Genomic DNA, 22,146 nt, shown 5'->3' with positions numbered 1-22,146 from the left:
AAAAATGAGGCCAGTGCGTTCATCAGGTGGGCCACACGCATATGTTGATAGTATAATGTTGGCAAGTCCTTTTAAACCGTCCAATCCTAACGGGTAGGATGACCGGCACGATGAGTGGACCGGCTAATTTCGTGCCATAGCTTCTACGTTGTTGGAACTCGTGTACAGCTATCTTATATTCATATCCCCTAACCTGCCAGGTCGACACGTGCGCTGCGTGTAAAGGACGCGGATCCTGTCACCGGCATATCCCTGGTGACCCGACTCAGTGGGCCTACTGTGATGTATATGTTTTAATCCACGCCGTTCATCGTTTTCCAACCCATTTTAGGGCATGACCATAGCAATCGAGAACACAAGTGGACCCCACCAAAGGAAAGAGTGGGGATCAAGATTCCTACCGTTGGAATCTTTCTAGGGCCCCACCTAACCTGCTTATAAGGTCGTACGGACGTGGATGAAGAGGAAACACAAACACCCTTTCGATCCAAAACTTCTGTGACCCCATCAAGTCTTGAACGTCAGACATTCAATTTCCACTTTTTCCTGTAATATGGTCCACTTAATCTTTGGATCTACTTCATTTTTGGGGTCTTAACCGAAAATGATCTGAAAAAACGAATGGACGGAGTGGATGAAACACATACATGATAGTCGGCCCCACGAATTCGGATCACATGGCAATCTAGGCACGCGTGTAAAAATCTGTGCGGAGGAGTAAGAGAATACGTGTGATTAAACATCTGGTATTTTAATCAATAGTGTGGTAGTGGCCCTTATCTTTGTACATTACACAAAGTGTTTATGTTATAATAAGTGGGCCTGATTATCACTCATCTCAGCCGTTAATTTGTTAATTCAAAATATAGATAGAAAATCTCAAGTATTAAAATATTAATTAAATAATTAATGTAACCATTTAAATTCAGTTATGATTATTTTTTATTATATATTTAAATAGTATAAATATAGGAAATAAATAATAATATTATATAAAAATTCATATCTTAGAGTAAAATATCAATTGGATAAAAAAAGAGACGGTCTAGATTACCCAAATAAAAAGCATGTGTAATATTAAAGCATACACCTACATATCACATAACACTTCTAATAACAAAACTGGGCATCCGCAGGACTCTTCTTAGCGAAGCAAAAGCGAAGAAGAGAGCCGAGAAAGAGAGAGGCAGAGGGGAGAGATCGCTCTTCTCCCTCGCGTATATCCATCTCCGTCGGATACAGCAATCCGTCAATCGCCGATCTCTGTGAAATGCATTGCTGAAATAGTTCAGTAATTCACTTTTACCTTCAATACCCCTCTCTTCCAATTTTTTTTCTCAATCGGACGATTCTACCCCTCCGTTTTCTTTAATTTACTATGTCGCCCACCCCCGATTCGCCTTCAAATAACAGCTCCCCTCGTCTGTCAGCATTATCAAGCGGCGACGGAATTTACAGCCCTCGATCACGCCGGACCGCCCGAAATCTTCCATCTGCTTGGGCCCACGTCGTCCGTGGTAGCGAGCCTGAAGCAGGCCCCACCGCCGCGCCGCCATCACCCTCTGCGATCCCCTCGCCGGAGCTCATGGCCGATTCCGATCGCTCCCCTTCGAAGTCCTCGGATAACGCTGCTGTGGCGGAGGCGGGGCCGCCTGAGACCTCTGACAGCTGTAACAACAACGGCGATACCAATGTCGGGCAGGCGAAGAGGCCCGCTTGGAACAAGCTTTCCAACGGGGTTGTTGAGGCGGCCACTGTTATGGGGGCGTCGTGGCCCGCTCTCTCCGAATCCGCTCGGGCGTCTCCTAGATCGTCATCGGATTCTCTGAAGGCTCTCTCAGATGGATCGGTCTCCCCATCACAGGTACTTCACTTTTTCTTTTTTAATTTTGTGTTTTCTGATGTTGTTGAATTTTGTATGAATTTTCATGTATTTTGGTTTTGTTTTGTTTCTGCGTGCATATGTTTAGGCGCCGTTGATTGCATCTTCTCCACAGAAGCAAACTACTAATAATCCAAACCATAATTCAACTCCAAACCATACAGTCCCGGTCCGCCAGAAATCGATGAAGCGGATCAGCGGGCCCACCAACAATGGTGGGCCTGCGGCACCATCTGAAATTCCTCACAATGCTTCTGATAAGACACCGGCACCGGCAGTGGTTCCGGATTCTTCTAGAGACTTTGCTCACAAGACGAATAATTGGGAGGGTGGACCAAGGCCCCATGTTGGTAACGATCACCCTCGTGCCCGGAGAGGCATTGGAGGTGGGCCCCATCCTCGTGGCGATGGCTTCTATAATAACAACCATGGGAATCGGCGGGATCCGGAACGTCCGAATTATGATTGGAATCCGAACCGAAGTTTTAACGGTAGAGATCCCCACATGCAACAGCACCCGAGAGTTGCGGCGAGGAATTTTATCAGACCGCCACCTCTTTCTACTACGTTTATTCCTCCCCCACCAGTTCGGCCTCTTGGGAATCCTGTCAGCTTCCACGGTAAGCTGTGTCTGCTTGTGGAACTTAAGGACTTCTTTGTTTTGTTTTGGTGCTGACAATGATCTCTATCTGTTTCAGAGATGCCTTCACCAGGGTATTATACAGCTCCGCATCCAGATGCTTTTAGAGGGATGCCGTTTGTTGCTCATGTACCCACTCCTGCAATGTATTTTACTGCCCCAGATCCTCAGTTGCGGACAACGTTAATGAAGCAGATAGATTATTATTTCAGGTAGTTCAACATGCATTTGTCTAGCTAATCTTGATGTGTCATAGGATGCTCTATTGGAAGAAACAACATAGTTTTTTTTTTTTGTTCAACGCAGCAATTGTACAAGTGAGTACCATCTCTTTCTCTTTCTCTAAAAAAAAGTACAGGTGAGTCCCAACTTCTGGTAACCTGGGCCACTGATCTTGGTGGCCCCATCATCAGATGGACCTCCATCTGATTTCAGATGATCCTAGACATCCAATGAAGATAGACAATTATAACCAATAGTCTACATTTTATGGGTGTCAGGTTCATCTGATTGGGATGTTTTTGCATTGTCTACTGTGCACAATAGGCCCTGCCATATGGATGATTCGGTCCACTAAAAGGTCCTATGAGTCGATCCACATGTACAGTTTATTGGGCTGAGGAAATACTGATGGAAGTGGAACACTATCCAAAACAAAAAAAGAAAGAAAGAAAGAAAGAAAGAAAGAAAAGAAAAGAAAAGAAAAGGAAAAAAAAAGAGAATGGAGGGACGGAGATTGGATGGTGTGTGTTCTTTCTTAATGCTGTTCTTCGTCTTTATACTTTGGATTTCTGTAACTTTGACATCAACATCATCATCATCTAAGCGCTATCCCAATTCCCAACCAATTGGGGTATTTCTTATTGTTCGGATTTATGTTAGAAGTGTTGGCATAAGTTTGATGCTGGCTGCCAAGCTGATGCAACTCTCTTTTATTTGGGCTGGGACCGGCAATGAGAGCATAAAACTCTCACAGGCACAATGCAATAGACTATTACATAGGTTTATTATAATCAAGAGTCATTTAATTGTCTATTACTCAATTATTTATCTCTGTGACTCAATGAGATTGGATATTGTGTGTTCCTTGTCAATGCTGTTCTTCTTCATCTTCTGCATTTTGTAACTTCACATCCCATGCTTCTTGTGTACGTGTTTTGCAGTTCTGAGAATTTATGCAAGGACATTTACTTGCGGAGGAATATGGATGAACAGGGCTGGGTTACTATCTCTTTAATTGCAAACTTCAATCGGGTGAGTTTATTTCTTGCTAGGATATGTACTTCATTTCACTTTTCAATGATTGTCCGTAGAAATTAGCTTTCAGGTATGACAACTGTACTAGCAGTGATATGCAGATACTTAAAATGGTTAATATACCCAAATTGGTCATGCATTAGATACTTCTATAATAATTATAAAAACCCATCTTTTCCTTTTTCTGTGCCATATCCATTATATCCTAGCATGTCAGTGGATTTGGCAAACCTAGGGCATTCTCACCCTTTTTTTTTTCCTGCTTTACTTTTCAGTGACACGTTCGATCAAAAAGAAAATAACTTACCAGTGAAACGTGTTTTATGCATATGGTAAAGATGTTACGTGTATGAGATCCAAGCCGATCATTAGTTAGACCCTACTTGGATGCACCACATACTAAATTTCACATGAATTGGACAATCCTAACCCTTGGATTGGAGGATTTTAGGGAAAAAAAATGCTCTCAATGGAAATTTTGGTTTACTTTATGGTAATCATCCATTTTTCTTTTCTGAAAATTCCTCCAATTGAATGGTTAGGATTGCCAACTCAGTGTGATTTTTGGCATATGGTTCTTCCAAAGTATAGTGTACATGATTATTGTTTTGAAGCTCGTTCACGTTTGCCATATGTACAAAGAGCTGGTCACTGATATATCAAGTGAAAGGAAGTGACAAAAACCATATGCTAGGCAAATCTGTTTTTGTCTCTTATGCATTTGTGCAAATTTGATTAATTTACAGTTTATAGGTAATCCACAACAGTTCCTTCCATGTTAAGTGAAAGAAAGTGACAAACCGTAGTCTATGCAAATTTGCTTTTCTTCACTTATGTATTCGTCCGAATTTGATTTGACTTCTAAAGTTTATAGCTAATCTGCACCATTTCATGTTGATTGCTTTATGCCAGTTCCCTATGAGTTATGCTCAATCGTTGTTATTAGGTTTCTTGAGTTGTTGGTGCTAGATGAACATTTATTGTTAATCATCATCTGCATGGTCTTTTAAAATGTTATGGAATTCCTTTGTGCATGATTTTGTTGATGTAGATACAGATTTCTCCTGGTATTGTTACAATGGGATTTTCTTTTTCACTTCGTTTTAGATATATCTCATTTCACTCCTTCACTTTCACGATGGCAATTTGTTGGCCAACTGCTGGAAATATTTCTCAGTATTTTCTGTAGTGAATAAATACCACCGGCAACCCAAACTTAATCAGCTAGCAATGATTGCGGTTATTTTAGAAGTAACTTTTTTTCCCCCTAAACATTCTTGTTTTTTTTTTGGAAAGGTTTTAAAAAGTTTTTCATGTCACTTTTATCACCCTATCAGGCACTATTTTTTCTCGGTGAAGGTATGCTTGGAAGATCACTGGACTCGAGTTATTCTATGCTACTTGATACTTAGCTGTTGAAGGGATATGTTGGGAGATAAAGAATGTATTTGATCATTCTATAGCATAAAACAACGACAAAAATATGCCAAGTCATTCATAATATCATGCTGAATGCAGCCATCAAATGCTGCATGGGTACTGACAGATATACTTGAAGATGTTGCACATATTTGAGAATGTCATGATATCGACAGCATTACAAAACATGAAAATATAAAATATTAGGCTAGTTTCAAGTTGTCGTTAAACTTGAATTGTTGTGAGATTCTCCTGATGGCTGCAAGGTGGAGGATCGCGAATTCGCGATGCTCACCATTATTTTGTCTATCTAGTTTGAAAGAAATAATTGCTGCTTCCATAACCTCAGGGGCTTGGAGGTAGGGGTTTGCAATCGGGTGCCTTTGTATATTCGGGAGTGGGCTCTCTGAGGGTGTTTGTTGGTTTAGTTTGTTTTGCGTTGGTCCCTTTTGTTTCTGTTTTGAGTTATTTTGTGTATTTATTTATTTTTTCTTTCTATGTGCTCTATTTTCTTTTTTGGCTGCTGGCCTTAATAATGCTGCATCATCTTTCAAAAAGAAAAAAAGAAAAGAAAAACCAGTAAGAAAGGAGACATTTTAAAGTTCAACAAGATTTAAACAGGTTGTGCATTAAGCAATTATTAGTTCTGCATGTGTTCTGAATGGATGTAGATATGAAGAAGAGTGTCCATGTCATATAGGTGGCATTAGGAAATTGAACTTGGAATATGATTTCATCCTTTGCCTAGATTTGAAGTGATAGTTCTCTTGTCTGCATTAAAACTTTTGATTCCTACAGAAGGTCTATTCTGATTAGTTAGTAAAACATGGTGTGTGGTTAATTATACAGTGTGGTTTCATCCCATCTTAGTATCTTACACACTTCTTGAGCTTAAGCCTTGTCAAAAACAGGAGCAGTCATTTTGCAAGTGTGATGATTCCCTCATTTAGCAGTCACTTCTATTTCTTAAGTTTCTATTCCAATTTAGTCAGTCAAAGATGTCAATCCTGGGTCATGGTTAAGGGTATGCTTCAGAAGTACACCTTCGTAGGGTTGGAATGCATTTGCTTCATTCAAGTAGTACCTTTAACCAACAACATATTATTTTGGGGGCAGCACAATGGAAAAGCGATAAATTCCAAAGTCCATATTAGGTTGCATTTTTTGTGCTGCTCCAACCTCTTGGTCAGATCAAAATGAAGTTAAACTGATTAGAGATTTAACCAACTGTCAATTGGGAGTGATTTCAAATGGCCACCTAAACCAATGAGATTGATTTCGAAGCACTTTGCTTTTATTATTTTCTTGGAAAAGGGGTTGCTATCTCATCCCTTTCTTGTGCTATTAAATTATTTCTTTTACTCTAACGTTTAGCATAATTGAAAGGAGAGGGGCTGATTAATGGGTAAAGGCTGGCCAGGCAAATCTTAAAGCATCGCTTCTGCAGTTTGTGGATTGCACAATCTGTTTTGTGATGCTAAAAATGGAAGAAATGGTGAACTTGGAAATGATCTTGAGATGCTTTGAGGTAGTTTTGGGACAAAAAGAGAACCTCTCTAAAAGCGAACCTATTAATGGTAATCTCAAGGAGTTGACGGAGGTTATGGGATCCAAAGTAGGAGTGCTTCTATCTTCTTGCTTGGGCATTTTGGATTGTGATTACCATAATAAACTCACCATCCTCTAGCTTTAGACTCATCATCAACTTGCCATAATAGATTGCTGATCCCGATTGAGGAAGAGAGTTCATTTTGAGTGTGGTTGCCGGTTTGCTTTTTTCGATAGATCCTTTGAAGAACCAATGATGCATATGGCTAGATAACAAAATTGCAGCACTTCCTACATCCTATGAAATGGTTCTAACATACAATGTTCTCCTTCTCTCTGATTTTGTAGACCCTCCTCCCTTTGATTATCCAAGTGGCGGAGCTTCATCAAAGTCTTCTTAATCATTCTCTAAATATGCTCTTTTGCTACATGTGGAGCAAGCAAACTCTCTATTTATGGGATACTTCCATGTCCATGTTTCCATTTATTGAAACAACAACCATCCAATCTCTCCGCTGCAGAAGCTGGAAAAGTAAATGAGTCCTACTTATTTTTATGCTAGGACTTGCAAGCCACAACCTTATAAAAGAGGCACAATAGATGTATCTACCTACATCATCTCTCCAACCTTTCAATCCTTTGAAAGTTCGTCTAACATTGCATTGCGAGGCTATGCCTTTGTCCATCTTAATATTAGCGAGTTTATAGCCCTCTGCCGAAAGTCCCAAGCCTATTCTCATGCGATGAGTAGTTGCCAGGTGTTTTTCTCAACTAGAGATTGCTCCTCTGAGGTTAATTGGAGCAAGAAGAATCAATCCCTTCGATAAGTTCTTTCTGGATCCTTAAACTTGGCCTACTGGGCCTAATCTTCTTATGAGACTGGCAAACAATTAAATACCAATGACAAATTTCCCTTGGAATAGTATGTGTTTCTGTCTAATCATCTATATTGATTAACATCAAGCATTGAGTTAGCATCTGAACCACCCATAGCTATTTGCAATTAGAACATTAAATTGTGGGTGTTTGACGAAGATGCAGCTTCATCAAGTCCTCCCCGTATGCTGGTAAAGAAAAGGCATAGAGTCAAGAAAATAGAGTACAAGGAATGTCTAGAAAACCTGTAAGTATGTTGTTGTCATTTTTTAAGAGGCAACCACATTTAATAAAAGCAAGAAAATAATACAAGGAAAATGGCCTGAAACAAGAGCCCATGAAGAGGAAGCCGAAAGACAATGGGGATCAACAGAAAAAAATGGAGCCACGGTCATCTGGCCACATAGGCTACCAGCCAGTACATTCCACTAGGTGCCATCAGTTCCCCTATCCTCTGATATTACACCTATCCAATCCCTGAGGAGTTTCTCTTCCAAATCATATCTTCACTTGTAAAACCAGAAACAAAGAGGTTTGCAACTTTGCATTTAGTTTATACTAGATTGCTTACTGGTTTATTAGTAAAAGGAAAGATGAAAATAAAAGCATAAAAACTGCAAATTGCATGATATGATTTACCATTAGTGCAGCGAGAAACATCCCTAGAAATGAACAATAATAGATTTGGAAATTTATCGTTTAAACTCAATTGTCCTATTCTGTCGATGTGTTTGAGATTTCATATGCTATAATACTAATGTTTAATAGCATATACTATCCAGATATTATTCTATAACACTACATGTCATGGCATGCTTTGCTAATTTTTTGTATGATTTAAGTATTTGTTATATCAGTTTAACACTTTCTGATTATAAATGTAACCTAGGGAAATAGATTTTATCCCTTATTGTGTATAATTTTCAGACAAGAAGATGAGCCAGGCCTATACATTATTGGCGTGGGTAAAATTTATAATTAATCAAAGTGAATATATTAGTGGATTTCTTGCATTCTATACCATTACTAGGGCTGTAAACGAGTTGGATATTGCAATATCGGTATCCGATATCTGACTTGGACATCGGATATGGATATGGATTCAGATATTCTCCAATGTAGGGTTGGATACATATTATCATGTGGGTCGGATGCAAATATTATCCAAAGAAGTTGGATAGTCGGGTACTCTGAAATCCGACAAGCCTCTAATTAAAAAAATTAAAAAAAGAAGTTAAATACCTAATAAAATTGACAAAAATATATAAAAATAGTAAACTAATTTTCACAATGTAACTTGCTAATAACAAGCTACAAATCCTAAATCATTTGAGTAAAAATTTATCGACTTCGACAATAGAGAAAGTCAACAATAGTGATGCTCACCATATCAAACTCACGACCATCCATGTCCATGTTAGGCAACACTCATCACAGATCTTGCTCTTATGCAGCAGCTATTCAATCTCATCTAATGATATGAGGCAAAAGAAGAACAAGAAGACCCTAAGATCGTTGTCAAAATCCTACAATTTATGATTAACAATTTGAGTTGAATCTTAAGCAAAACAATTTGAATTCCACCTCAAATCCCTTTTTATACGAATCCAATGATTCTACGATTTAAATACTATGATTTACAGTTCAAATTATATTTTTTCCCTTCTATTTTAAGCTTCACTTGTCTTTCATTTTATGTTTTTAAATTGGTGGGGCTTTAAGAATCATTTAGAAAAGGTAAATTATTTATTTTATTCTGAATAAGATATTGAATGATATATTCTCGTCAGCATTAAATGATGGAGCTTTTGTCTTTTTAATGAACTTCTTAAATGGTCGAAATACCAAATTGATGTGGATTTTTTTATTTTTTATTTTTTAATGGATGGTTATGAATATGTTGACATATATGTATTGTGGAATGATGGTTAGAAATCAAAATATCTTTTCTTATTGGTCCACAAAATCAATTGCCACTTTTCCAATGTGATTCTTCATTCAAGGAAGGTAAAAAGAACATAAATTATTAAAGGATCCTCGTATGTGTTTGAGGGGAAATTTTGTGAAAGACAAAAAAATAAAGGAAAGTTAAGAATCCTTGAACACTATCATGATATGGTATTACTTGGTACATATTGATGTCAAAAGGATGATTGATGAGTTTTTTCTTCTTCTTTTCTCATTTATTTATAATTTTTAGATTTTTTTCTAAAATTTTAAGAAAATCATAAAAATCTTACGATTTACGATACGATTTGCTATTCATTACAATTCAACCCCTATTACGGTTTGCGATACGATAGCAATTTTGACAACGTTGCCTAGGATAACATTAGGAACACGAGCTTTCTTGCTTTTTCACTAGTGGTGTCTCAATCCTAGGAACCCACAAAGTCCCGCATATGTAACCATCACCATGTGAATTGTGACTTATCTGTCTCTAGGGTCTCAAATATGGATTAACAGACATGTTTATTGCAACCTATACATATATGCAGGGGAATGAATCATCATGTGATAATGTGATGAATTTGATCAATCAAGCATTAACCAAGCATCAGGTAAAAGTCATTCTTCCTGGGATTTTAAAAGATCGATTGTCATTCACTCACTATCCATTGAACAAGTGAATTGATATGGTGATACACAGACATCTACACATCCATGTCAGAATCCCACTGAGGGGTGCTGAAAATTGTACGTGTGGTTGGATGGAACACCCCATGTTCATCAACTTGTCATACCAGTGCTGTCGTGTAAGATGGCGGGTCTGGATCACATGGTCATGGATTCATCCAATAAGTGTTACACCCCATCATGAGTCATGTATATCACTTTGCACTGTACTGCGAGGGCGATTTTAGTCACATTGCACTCTACTGTGGGTTTAATCCTAGTTTGCATCCATGAGCCGATCGCGTCATCCCACTGAGGGGTGAATTACCACTTTTGTTATCATAAACGTTGGGAGACCGTGATCTGAAGGGACTTAGATTTGTAACCTTAATAGACGATTATTCATGACCTAATTATGATGGACAATCAATGATTAATGCATTGGATCGTTCAAAACGGCCTACACATTGCTTGTGAACATGCTTCCACCATGGGGCCTGGCCAATCATGTAAGTGATCCTCCATTCAACCAAGGCTAACCCAGATGATCCATGACGAGAGCTATGCAAACCATCCATGGCTTCACTTGTCAGGGACAGATAGTTATCATGAGATTCATCTAGCCAAGGCATTAGGGCCCTCAGACGCAAGTATCCATAAACTTCTTACACTTGTGCACTGGAAACACAAATTTCAATGCATCAATTGTCTTGGACCATTTGAGTTTGAACTTTAGAATGCTATGACCGTGTCTATCATGTATCTAGCAGGATCATATGATTAGTGATTGCATATACATGGTCCAGATTCACTCGAGCAAGACTGATTATTTGAAACAAGCAACACTGGACAATGCACGCTCTTTTCGTATATTGCATAAATGGTTTTGACCAATGGTAATGGGCAAATCTGAAGTTTGGTATGATTGTGCTAGCCTTACAGATCTAACCAATGCAACAGATGGAATGCGAATTCGAGTTCACAATCCTGAGTTACAACCTCCATGAGACAGGTCACAAAATATATCATAAAATCTGACTGTTTGGGTACATTGGTTGCATTTAAAGATGCAATTCATCAAGTTTGTGGTCTTCTCTGATTTGATTAACCTCAAACTTGTAGAATGGTTCCTCACACTCCTAGAGGGAGATCAAATGGTCAAAAATCAATTTTGTATCCGATAAATAGATGAAACCCTCCAATTATCGTTTTTAGAAACTCAGAACAAGAAATCCAAGAACTCCACACTTTGAATTGAGCCGACATTTGAATATGTTCCTCTTGATGACACTCAGAGGCGCCACGCAAAAAATCAGCTCAATTGGTCATCCAGAAATATCCTATCCATGTCAGACAAGGGAGCTCATTAGCCCCTCTTCTGGTTGTAGTTATTGGCTTGTTGAGTGGTAACCAAATTATCTGATACAAGGCTGATCAGTTGCTTCTCGGTTAGCAAAGATAACATGAGGATCTCACGTCTTCATATTGCTGACGATACTTTGCTGTTATGTGATTTGCATAAAGAGCATGTTTTGAATCTTTGATATGTGCTTGGATATTTCAAAATTTTCTTGGGCCAAAAAATTAATGCACAAAACATGAATGTTGGGCATTCATGTATCAGAGTTGGTTGGAACCATTGTGGAGTTAGGATGCAAGACGGGAAACTTCCTTTTGACCTACCTTGGTTCGCCACCATGCATAGAAAAATCAATGAAATGCCTTTGGCATTCGGTAATCGAGAGAATTGAAAGGAAACTATCAGCCTGGAAGAGCAAATACCCATCACTAGGTGTTCGCCTCCACTTTGATCAAAGCTGTATTATCAAACATGCTAGTGTAGTTTGCGTCCTTATTTCAGTGCCCCAAAAGCGTGATTCGTCGTATTGAAAAAGTCTGAAGAGAATTTGTATGGAGGGGTATGGGGAGTAAAAAGAGTTTCACATGGTAGGTGGAAGACTGTGTGCTTACCGCAGGATAAGGGTGGCGTGGGAATAAAGTATCTTGTTAAGATGAATCGGCACGTCACAGGGCAGATGGTCCACCCCCAACTCTTCCTTATATGGAACCTCAAGTATATGGAAGGTGGTGATGAGGGTATCTAAAGAGTTTGTGGAAGGTATTTGTATGTGGTGGGTGATGGTTCTTGGATCAGATTTTAGGAGGATGTATGGCTAGGTGAAACCCTGCTTAAACAGGAATTTGCAAGTTTATACAGAATATCCTCAATCAAAGACAAGTTCATTGCTGATGTTTTCATTATGGTGGGAAATGAGACAATATGGTCTCCTATTTTTCACATAAATTGCAATGATGAGGAAACAGGTGATTTCATTAGACTCAAAGATAGACTATGCGACATTGTCCCACAACCGTGAGGGCAGATGTTTGCAGGTGGAAATGGGATAGCTTAGGCACCTTTAGGGTTACGTCTTTTTACCTTTTGCTAAGCATGGGAGGAGCCCTAGCAAGACTGCTCCATTGGCTCATGTGTGGTGCTATCCAATCCCCCCTCGAGTAGTCGCTCACTGCATGAGATAACGATGGACAATCTCAGGAAGAGAATCATGATCATCATAAATGGCTCCCCACTCTGCCTAAAAATGCGGGATTGGTGAATTGCATCTTCAGCTGACATGAGGTGGCATTCTTAATATGGGAAGTTTCTTGGTTCTGTTTAACATGAAATGGGTTATATAGGGGTCGGTGAAAGCTTTATTCCGAGCTTGGAAAGGAGGTTTTTCCCTGAAAGAAAAAAGGTGCTATGGTGGTTATGCCTCCTCCCCAGCCTTTGGTCCCATTGGAAAGAATGCAACAACATAATTTTCAACTAGAAGTCGGAAAGCACGCCTGTGGTCTTACATGGGGCAAATGAAAGATGCTATCTTGGGCTTTAGGGGTTCCCCAACTTAAGGGGTATAAATTGTGGTATTCTTGAGGATGATTCCTAAGTTGCATGATGGGTTTGAGGGCTGATTTCTCATCCTCCGTTATTTATTTATTTTCCCCCCCTTTTCTTTGTACTTTCTAATCTTTCTTTCCGACGTCCGCTTCCCCCACTCCTAAGGTATTCCGTATCGGTAACGGTGGCTGTAACGGTTACTACCATTACCAATACAGGTATCGGCTGTAACAGCCAATACGGGGGCGTAACGATTGTTACGACCACTGTAATGGTTGAAAATTTTCTTTTGCTCGAAAAATTCTGAAAAATATTTTAGAAAATCAAGAATAATGTAAATATTACAAATACGTATTCATTTTTTTGTTTTGAACATGTTTATGGTAGTGTAACGGTTCACTCTTTGGTGAGAATGTTGTATCGGGCTGTCTAGTGAATTTGTGAACATGATTATATGTATCTAATGTTTATACATTACAATAAAGCATTAAAACTAGAAATAAGAAAAACTGCATAAATACTACTTTTTCAATTTTTTGAAAAAAAAAGATTGGAGTTTCTATTTGCTCAAATCACTTCAATGTATGATTTTAATATTAAAAACTATAGTAAGAGTGGTCGAAATTTATTGTAAAATGATCTAAGAGAGTTTTTGGAATGAGAAAAGTAAAATAAAGGAGGAGAAAATGGATTTAAATAGAAAAAAGTGGCCGTTTTTTTTACTGTTACGGGGGTAACGGTCGCTATGCCCCATAACGGCCGATATGGTCCCAAAAAATCAATTGCTCCGTTTCACCATCGTATCACATAACGGTCATGGCCGTTACCTATACGTATCGGCTTTTACAGGTGTATCCTAATGAATAGGGAACACCTTGCCCACACCACAATTCCTCCCCGCACCCCCCCCCCCCAAAAAAAAAAAAAAAGAAAAAAAAAAAGGGAGAAAAGTAATGAGTTCACTTCTTTTGGGAAAGAGGTCTCATATTTTTAGCAAGCAAATTCCTTGCATTTTGTCAAGGAAACAACTTCCATATCTGTTCTGGGCATGATATCTTCAGAAGTGGCTGTGAGGAGTTCTTCACTTTTTTATAGATGAATGTTCCTAGATACATGTACATGCTGGGTGACTAACCTTGGTGATTGCTGTTACTACATTCTTGTTCCTGCTGTCTTCAAGGCTAGGTGAAAGCATGGCAGAATTTGCCCACTTTCACTTTGCATGGATGATGTTCAATAACAAGGATGGATTCTGTTTAAACTTATATCCCTATTTCATATTGATAAAAGAATATCGTTCATCTCAAGTTGGAATTCTCAATGGCGCACATTCCTGTTATGATAATTCAGTTGCCATTTTTAGTATATTGACAAATGTTGAGAATTTCGGAGCAAGTCTCTGCTATATTAGTTATGAAGTCATTTCTCTTTTTGTTAGCATAAGTAAAATAACAAGACAACTGTCATTATGCCATGACTTGGACTGTTGGGATCATCTTGTACTCCATTCTTTCCCCCATAGTATTGGTTCAGATTTATCTCAATATTGAGGCATCTATCATGAGTTCTCTAGCACTACAGTTCCAATTTCTAACAGGGGATGAGCTGAAATGGGTTTCGGATTCTATTAGTGTTAATATTTTTCTACTTCATTTGAGATACGTTCAAATGAGATAAGGATGACCATACAGCATCAATTTTGTGTCTGTTTCCCTGGCGTGGTGATAGGCAAGGTTTAAAACTTGAATTCTTCCTAAGGTGACTCAATCAAGCATGTCAAGTCTTTTCTTTCTTTTAAGAAAGCCTTGATCACAGTCCTCCTCACTTAAATTTTCAAAGGGTTGACCGAGTTCATCAAATTATCAGTTTTGTGAAGTCAAAATCCTGTAGCTTAACGGTAGATATCTCTGTTTCAACACTGGTACTGGTTTTGAGCCCAGCTTACCCCCGAAGAAAGAAGTCAAAATCCTGTAGTTGGGAGACTTGGCTCTACTCTTGATAGTCACTTGGCCAGGTATCCAGTGGACTCATCTAATATTTGTACCATTTTGATGAGATTTGAAGTAGATAATTCAATCTCATCGATTTTGTGTGGATCATTATGTTGCTTCATGCATTCTTTATCAGCTCATTCCCAGAACTGTTAAGCCATCCATGAGAAAAGCTTTGATGACCTACCGTCTAACTGAAGTTATGGCCCTTGATAGAGTGGAATGGCGGAAAAGAATTCATGTAGCTCCACTTTGTTGGGATAAGGCTTAGATGATGATGATGAAGAATTTATTTCTATGCGTGTTTTAGACATATATCCATTTCCTTGTGTTGATATAGCCTTCGAGAATTTCAAAGAGCATCTGCCAATCCTTTAACATTTAAACTGTTGCTTGGTCAAGATAGTGTTACTATGCTGTTAGTTATAAGAGTTTGTTTTCAGTTTCATATGATGACTCATATACATATGTAAATAAACATACATGTTTACTGAATGCACACACTAGAGGATCAGGGAAGCTCCGTATACCAGCCTTGCATTTGGGATGCTGAGAAACTCCAATAGATTGATTTGGAATTTGAGCTTTAAGTCATCCTTATTCCTGATCAGATTGACTCCTCTTCCACCCTTGGACTATAATCTATCACTGGAGAACCAATATGCAATTCCATCCATTGTACATTTGGCCATCCTTTCAGCATCCTTAAAATCCACGGTGAAAGGATGGGCTGAATAAAATAGCATTATGTAATGATCTTATGGCAATTATGCCAAATCCCTAACTCTGGTTTCAGAAGGAGATTCATCCTACAACATGAGTACCCAGACCCACTAGAGACAAGACTCCAACAATGATTCACTATCCAATGGGCTACCGGATGCAATATGGTATTCAAACTACTTTTGGGTGCCACCAGGGAATAGCCACAATAGTCATCTACAACATGAAGGAAAAAGTTAAAAAGAGGTGTGCAATTGCACTTGCAAGTGAGCAGTTATGCCAGGTGTTTCGCTGTAGAACAAATCGATCTAGTTCTTATTGCAGTGCACTGGCTTTGTCTCTCTAACGCACAAGGACACTGGGAAGGAAGCAGCCCTAGCCTGTCTTGGTGATCATTCTGTTGGCATCTTGCATTCATGTCCTTGTTTGGGTCCTTGTTGCCACTTGGGGATGTTGTTGTAAGTGGGTCGTTGCTTCACCTGTTATCTCCTTCTATGACATGTTGTTGTTGTCCCTGTATTCCAAATGTTACCTAGTCATCCCTGCCTTGATTCTGGCTGCACATTCAGTGAAGTCTACCATTTGTGTGTCACTGCATGAACATCATGCCGGTTAGATGATCCTATCCATCCAAATGTTGATCAATTTTTTTACAACCACTTGTTTTCCAAGCCATGATGGTACAACTAGGGTATGCTCGGTTGGAACTTCAGGAGAGAAGACCTCTTCAGAAATCCTCTGCTGCTATCAACTTCTTGATAGTACATAGCCTTGGTTAAATGCTGTTTGGCTGCAAGGGAAGTGCTTCTCAGGCACTCCATTGAATCTGCGGTAGGCCTGAATCAAGACAGCACATTTCCACCGTTCACAAATCCATGTCGACACCTAAGCAGAAATGAACAACGAAAAGAAAATCTTCAAAGGAGTAGATGAAGACAACACCTGACCAAATTCTGCGACCGACAACAACACCTGGCCTTGATATGGAAGATCAGTTGCAATCTTAGGACTTGAACCCTGGAAACCACGTCGGTTGGTCACCTGGCACCCCACCCCCACCATCCTTTCTCAGATGTCCACTAATTCCAGATACTGCCAATGTGGAAGTGGGGAATCCATGAAGTTGCATCCAATGTTTTTTTTTGACGGATTAGCACAATTTTTTATTAATTTATTAAAGAAAGGTCCAACATTATAGCGCGTGAACTTGAAAGTGACTTTTGGTATTCTGGCACTAGAGCATCTGTACTTCTTATTAGCAAACTTGTTATTTGTGCCTGATTTCATAGTCAGTAGTTTTCTTGATAAGTGTTATGCAGTGGGCAATCTGACTTTCTATGCAGATGCTTATGAGTTATGCGTTTATTCTAAGTGATATGTTTGTTATTTGAAGAAGAAAATTTGAATGCATCCAGCCAAATTGGCAATTGATGAGGATGCAGCCAAATTTTAGTTTGTGTTCCTTTCGGGTCCAACTTAGAAGTGGCATTTTGCAAATTGGAGCCTAGATTGTCAATATGAATGATAAGAAAAATAAGAAATTGGTAATTTGCACTTTATTCAGCAGCAATTGCAATTCAATTCGATGATGCATCCAAACACACCCTAAACCTTTTGGCTCCACTGCTATTCGTTAGATTTTTGTTGTGTTGTAATCCTTGTCGTATATACTTGGTTACTAACAAATCTTTTTCTGTGTAGCTTTAGAATGTATGGAAGTTTTTGGCTTTCTATGTTGCCTACCATTTTTTAATTTAATTTAATTTTTATAAATTGATTTAGAGAACTTGCTTTGTTGGTATTTCCTGCAGGTTAAGCAATTAACGAACGACGTGCAGTTTATATTGGATGCAATGCGATCATCGTCCGTTGTGGAAGTTATGGTATGCTCTTATACTGTTGCCTTAGTTGAATCCAGTGTATGATGAGGTACTATTACAATTTACAAACAATGCTCAACACCAAAATATCTACATTATGGTCATCATATCTGTTTGCTATAAAGGTGGGCCACATGATTTAGCTGTCCAGATCATGGATTCAGTTGGCCCCACCATGGATGCCCAATGTACCAAAAATTTCAGAGCTTGGAAAATCATAGCAATTGAATCTTTGGCTTTTTTGGTTGAACATGGGACTGTTGTTAAGTTTTCTTCACTGTTTATTTGCTGGCCACCAATTGAAGGGTAGGATATTCCCATATGGGATTTTTGGTGGATGGGCCATCCAGAGCGGGGCCATCTTCTCTATGGTGTGGATCGCTGAGCCTTGTGTGTCACTTGTTACAGAAATTGAAATCCTGTGTGCGTGCTGTTACAGTCATTGATATTTTCTCAGGTTGAGCATTGTATTATTACTCATTGTATAAATGATTTAGTCATCTTTGGTATGCATTTTGTGTGTCTTTTCGTCCCCTTGCAGGGTGAGAAAATAAGGAAGCGTGGTGATTGGATGCAGTGGCCACTGCCCCCAGTGACACCTAACGCCAATGCGTTGGCAGCTCGGATGCAGAATGTTGGATTAGAGGGGGCTGCCAGCCACAACAGTATGAGGGGTTCTTCGCCAGACGCACCTACTGATGGTGTCCTAAGCAGATCATCATCTGGGGACTCAGGCAGTCCATTGCAAGCTGCTGTGCCTGGTGGGACCTCTAATGGGGAGGGGATAACCCAAGCCTCTGTCCGAGTGGGTTGAATCCTTCCATGTCTGTGAGAGCTCTAGTCAAGAGCTATCACACATTTTGATACTAGGGAGGGTTGGGTTCTATTATGATGGTTAACGGGCTTTTTGGACCTCAGTTCAAGGAAAACAAAAAGAAAAAAAGAAAAGAAAAAAAATGGTCTTTTCCTTGGAGCATAGCAAGAGCGGCAATGTCTAATTGCCATGAGGAAGATGAACAAAAAAATTCTTAAAACTAAAATTAAAAAAAGCAAAAAAGAACAAAAAACATTTAAAAAAAAAAAGTTGGTTTGAATGAGCTATTATGAGGTTGTTGGGTTATGTATAGTTAGGTTTGATGTCAATGGACGGTACTCATTCTGTTACCATGAGTTTTAGGGAAGCAAAATTTTGGGGTGATTTTCCACGCCATCCATGGTTTTATTGTTGGTCACAAGGGGCTCCTTCTTTGGGAGGGAAGCTGTGATGGATGGATATGATACTTCCCTAGCCTCTTTTTATTTTTATTTTTATTTTTTTATTTAACACATATATATATGGCATAAGATGAGATTACATTATATGCCTTTTATTCAAGATTCATTTGAGATTTTTATTGCATAAAATGTCCTCATGAGAGGGTTGAATATTTCTATGTTGTTGGGTTATCATAGAGATGTTATGATTTGTGCATTTGCGGTTAATAGGGTTTTACTGTGATGTGGTGTTGTCCCTTGGTGGGTCAATCATGTGGCACGATCGGAGCTGTTGATCTGTGGGTCACCATGTGGCTATGTTTAGAAAAAGATTCAGCCCAGAAAAGGTAAAAAAGGGTGCAGCTGGAGGCATCTAATGAGCCCAAATATACATCTATCAGATGGCCAGGATTATTAATTCACCATGATATTTATGTTTTGATCTGTCAACGTGGCCCATCGGATCAATGGTTTCTTCTGGCCTATGCTTTCACTACTTGGGTGATGTGTATCATGGTAGGATTAGAAGATGATATTATGCTTTGCTGATGAAATTGATTTTATTAAGCTTATTCATGGTGAAATGTTTTTAATGTTTGAATTGTTGTCCTATATTGCCTAGACATTTAAAACAAAGATAGGTGGTACCATGAAATATAATCCTTCTTTAATATTTGCATATTTTCACTTTGGTGGCCTTTCATCTAAAACTGCTCTCATGATACATGTGTGCAAGATCACAGCCACTCATCCAGCTAGCTTGTCTCTGATGGTCGTTCACATGTACGTCTTTGCATGGCGGGTGTTTCCACCTCCATTGTTTCCTGTAGTATGGCCCACTTGAGTTTTATATCTGCCTCATTTTTGGGCTCATGTCCTAACATGACGGGGGCACTGGCGGCTCGTGACCATGTTGGGATGCACAAAAAAGGGCCAATCCAACCATTATAGCTGGGCCCCACCACTTGAATTTGTATGTTTCAAGGCATCTTATCATTGTTTCTTATTGCATGGGCCACAGGAGTCCGTTTTCTCATGATGGCACGCCCAAAACCCAGCACAATCCAAGTGGTGGGCCCCACAACCTGAATTTGTTTTTTCGTGTTTTTATTTTTTTTGTTCCTTGTAGAGTTGTTGGCCATCTGATCGTTGGATCGACTTGATTTCTTGGAAGCTTTCAGGGGCGCAGCTGATGGACTGGTTGCATGTCATACAAACACCACATCCACCAACGGTGCTGCTGCTGAGGTAGCCCCAATTGTATCTTCACATGCACACGCATCACACGCACGGGGAATGCTCCTGGGGCCTCCGATGAGTTCAGTGCTCCTAGTTGCATGGGTTCACTTCGACAGCCCAATGGATTAATCTAGACCGTCCAAGTCCAGCACACATTGATTGGATGATCCAATCCATTCTTGACATGACCTTATTTTCAACAAGCCATTGTTGGGATAGTTATAGCTGTGATTCTTTGGAATCGCAAGTCCCCAAATGGACGGATCAAATTGGTTGGATCTATTTTTGTGCAAGCCATCTTGACCGTCCATATTAAAGACCATACTTTATGATGGATTTGACATCAAGGTATCGGAAAGCAACCTGGAGCACTATAACTTGTAAAGAGAAGTGGATCATGTCTCTCTGTGAAATTGATCCCATAGAGTCGACTGTAGCTGTTACGATAGAGACCTCTGTTGTCCTCACCATGATGTATGCACCAAATCTACACCATCCATCAGCTGCGCCTTTTAAATGTAAGGCTTTGAGGCCAAAAATCAGCCTAACCCGAAACTCATGTGGGCCACACCACAGGGAACAATGGGGAGGGGATGCTGCAATAAATCTTCCCCTTACCATGATAGGACACCAAGGATCGGGCCGTTCCAACTCAGGTGGGCCCCCACTAAGTGAATATGAGGGTTAATGCATGATTTTTTAGTGCGACCTGGCTGCAAGCCTGGGACCCTGATCGTGGGGCCCACGTGGATGCATGCATTGTATATGCATGGCGTCCATCCGTTTTTTCCAGCCCACCTGGGTGTATGTACCATTGTATATCCATGGCGTCCATCTGTGTCCATCTGTTTTTCCAGCTAATTTCAGGGCAGGTCGTCTGTGTGACGTTATCAACAGGTAATGATAGGTGTTCAATGACCCTTTTTCCTTATGTGGTCCACTTGAAATTTGTATCCGCTTTATTTTTGGGACCATGCCCTAAAAATTGAGGATTTCAGTTAGGTCCTGATGGGGTAGTACCCAATTGGCGCCCGTCCTGGTGGGGTTGTATCTCAAAGTCGGATTGGTTGAACTATTTTAGCTTTTGATTGGCGGGACACTTCTGATTTGAAATAAGACCATTAGATATGAGCTACTCATCATTAGGCCAACCTTTGATGTGGACTGTCCATCATGTGGGGCCCACCTTTGATGTGGATAATACATTAAGTGGGGCCCACCATTATTAATTTCCCATCGTGTGGAGCTCACCTTTGATGTGGATCATATATTATGTGGGGTCCACCATTATTAATTTCCCATAGTGTGGAACCCACCTTTGATGTCGGTTGCCCATCATGTAGGCCCCACCTTCAATGTGGGTTGCCAATCATGTGGGGCTCTTGCCTTGGATGTGGGTCATTCATCATTAGGGGTGGATATTTGATGTGGATTGTCCATCATATGGGGCCACCTTGATATGGGCCAGCATTATATGGGGCTTACTAGATAATTTACTCATTCATTGGATGATTTTTCAATCTCATGGACGTAGATCACGGTGACATGGAGCATATTTCCTTAAAATAATTTTGTTAAGTTGCCATATCACCAATAAAAATGAAGGAAATAAGTTATGAATGATTTTCCAATCTCATGGACGTAGATCACGGTGACATAGAGCATATTTTCTTAAAATAATTTTGTTAAGTTGCTATATTACCAATAAAAATGAAGGAAATAAGTTACTTTTTGAAGTTGAAAAGCAATATAAATAACTTATAAAAATAAGTTAAACCCTAAAGAGATGGACCCTTGATCATCTCCGCCCAAGCCCACATTAGAGAAGAAGTGCCTTTGGCAAATAAAGACGTGTGCTAAGATGCATGTAACAATAATCTAATGCATACATGTAATTATAGACCTGATTTACGAAGACT

At 39.5% G+C, this 22,146-nt stretch overlaps 1 protein-coding gene across 3 annotated transcripts; it reads left to right on the top strand.

Moving 5' to 3' along the window:
• Positions 1–1,110: 1,110 nt before the first annotated feature.
• On the top strand, positions 1,111–19,167 carry LOC131243546 (la-related protein 1C-like). Of its 3 annotated transcripts, XM_058242979.1 has the most exons (7): positions 1,112–1,291; positions 1,431–1,864; positions 1,971–2,502; positions 2,581–2,734; positions 3,686–3,776; positions 17,666–17,737; positions 18,276–19,167. In XM_058242979.1, exons 2-7 carry the CDS (start codon positions 1,586–1,588, stop codon positions 18,546–18,548), a joined length of 1,401 nt encoding a protein of 466 aa, XP_058098962.1. In that variant the 5' UTR covers positions 1,112–1,291; positions 1,431–1,585; the 3' UTR covers positions 18,549–19,167. The 3 variants fall into 3 exon arrangements, with proteins under 3 accessions (XP_058098963.1, XP_058098962.1, XP_058098961.1); XM_058242980.1 differs by having other exon boundaries at positions 1,111–1,864; positions 18,232–18,423; XM_058242978.1 differs by having other exon boundaries at positions 1,112–1,864.
• Positions 19,168–22,146: the final 2,979 nt, after the last annotated feature.

This window comes from Magnolia sinica, chromosome 4 (genome assembly GCF_029962835.1).
Source record: "Magnolia sinica isolate HGM2019 chromosome 4, MsV1, whole genome shotgun sequence".
Classification (NCBI taxonomy): domain Eukaryota; kingdom Viridiplantae; phylum Streptophyta; class Magnoliopsida; order Magnoliales; family Magnoliaceae; genus Magnolia; species Magnolia sinica.
This window is presented reverse-complemented; position numbering and strand designations above follow the sequence as displayed.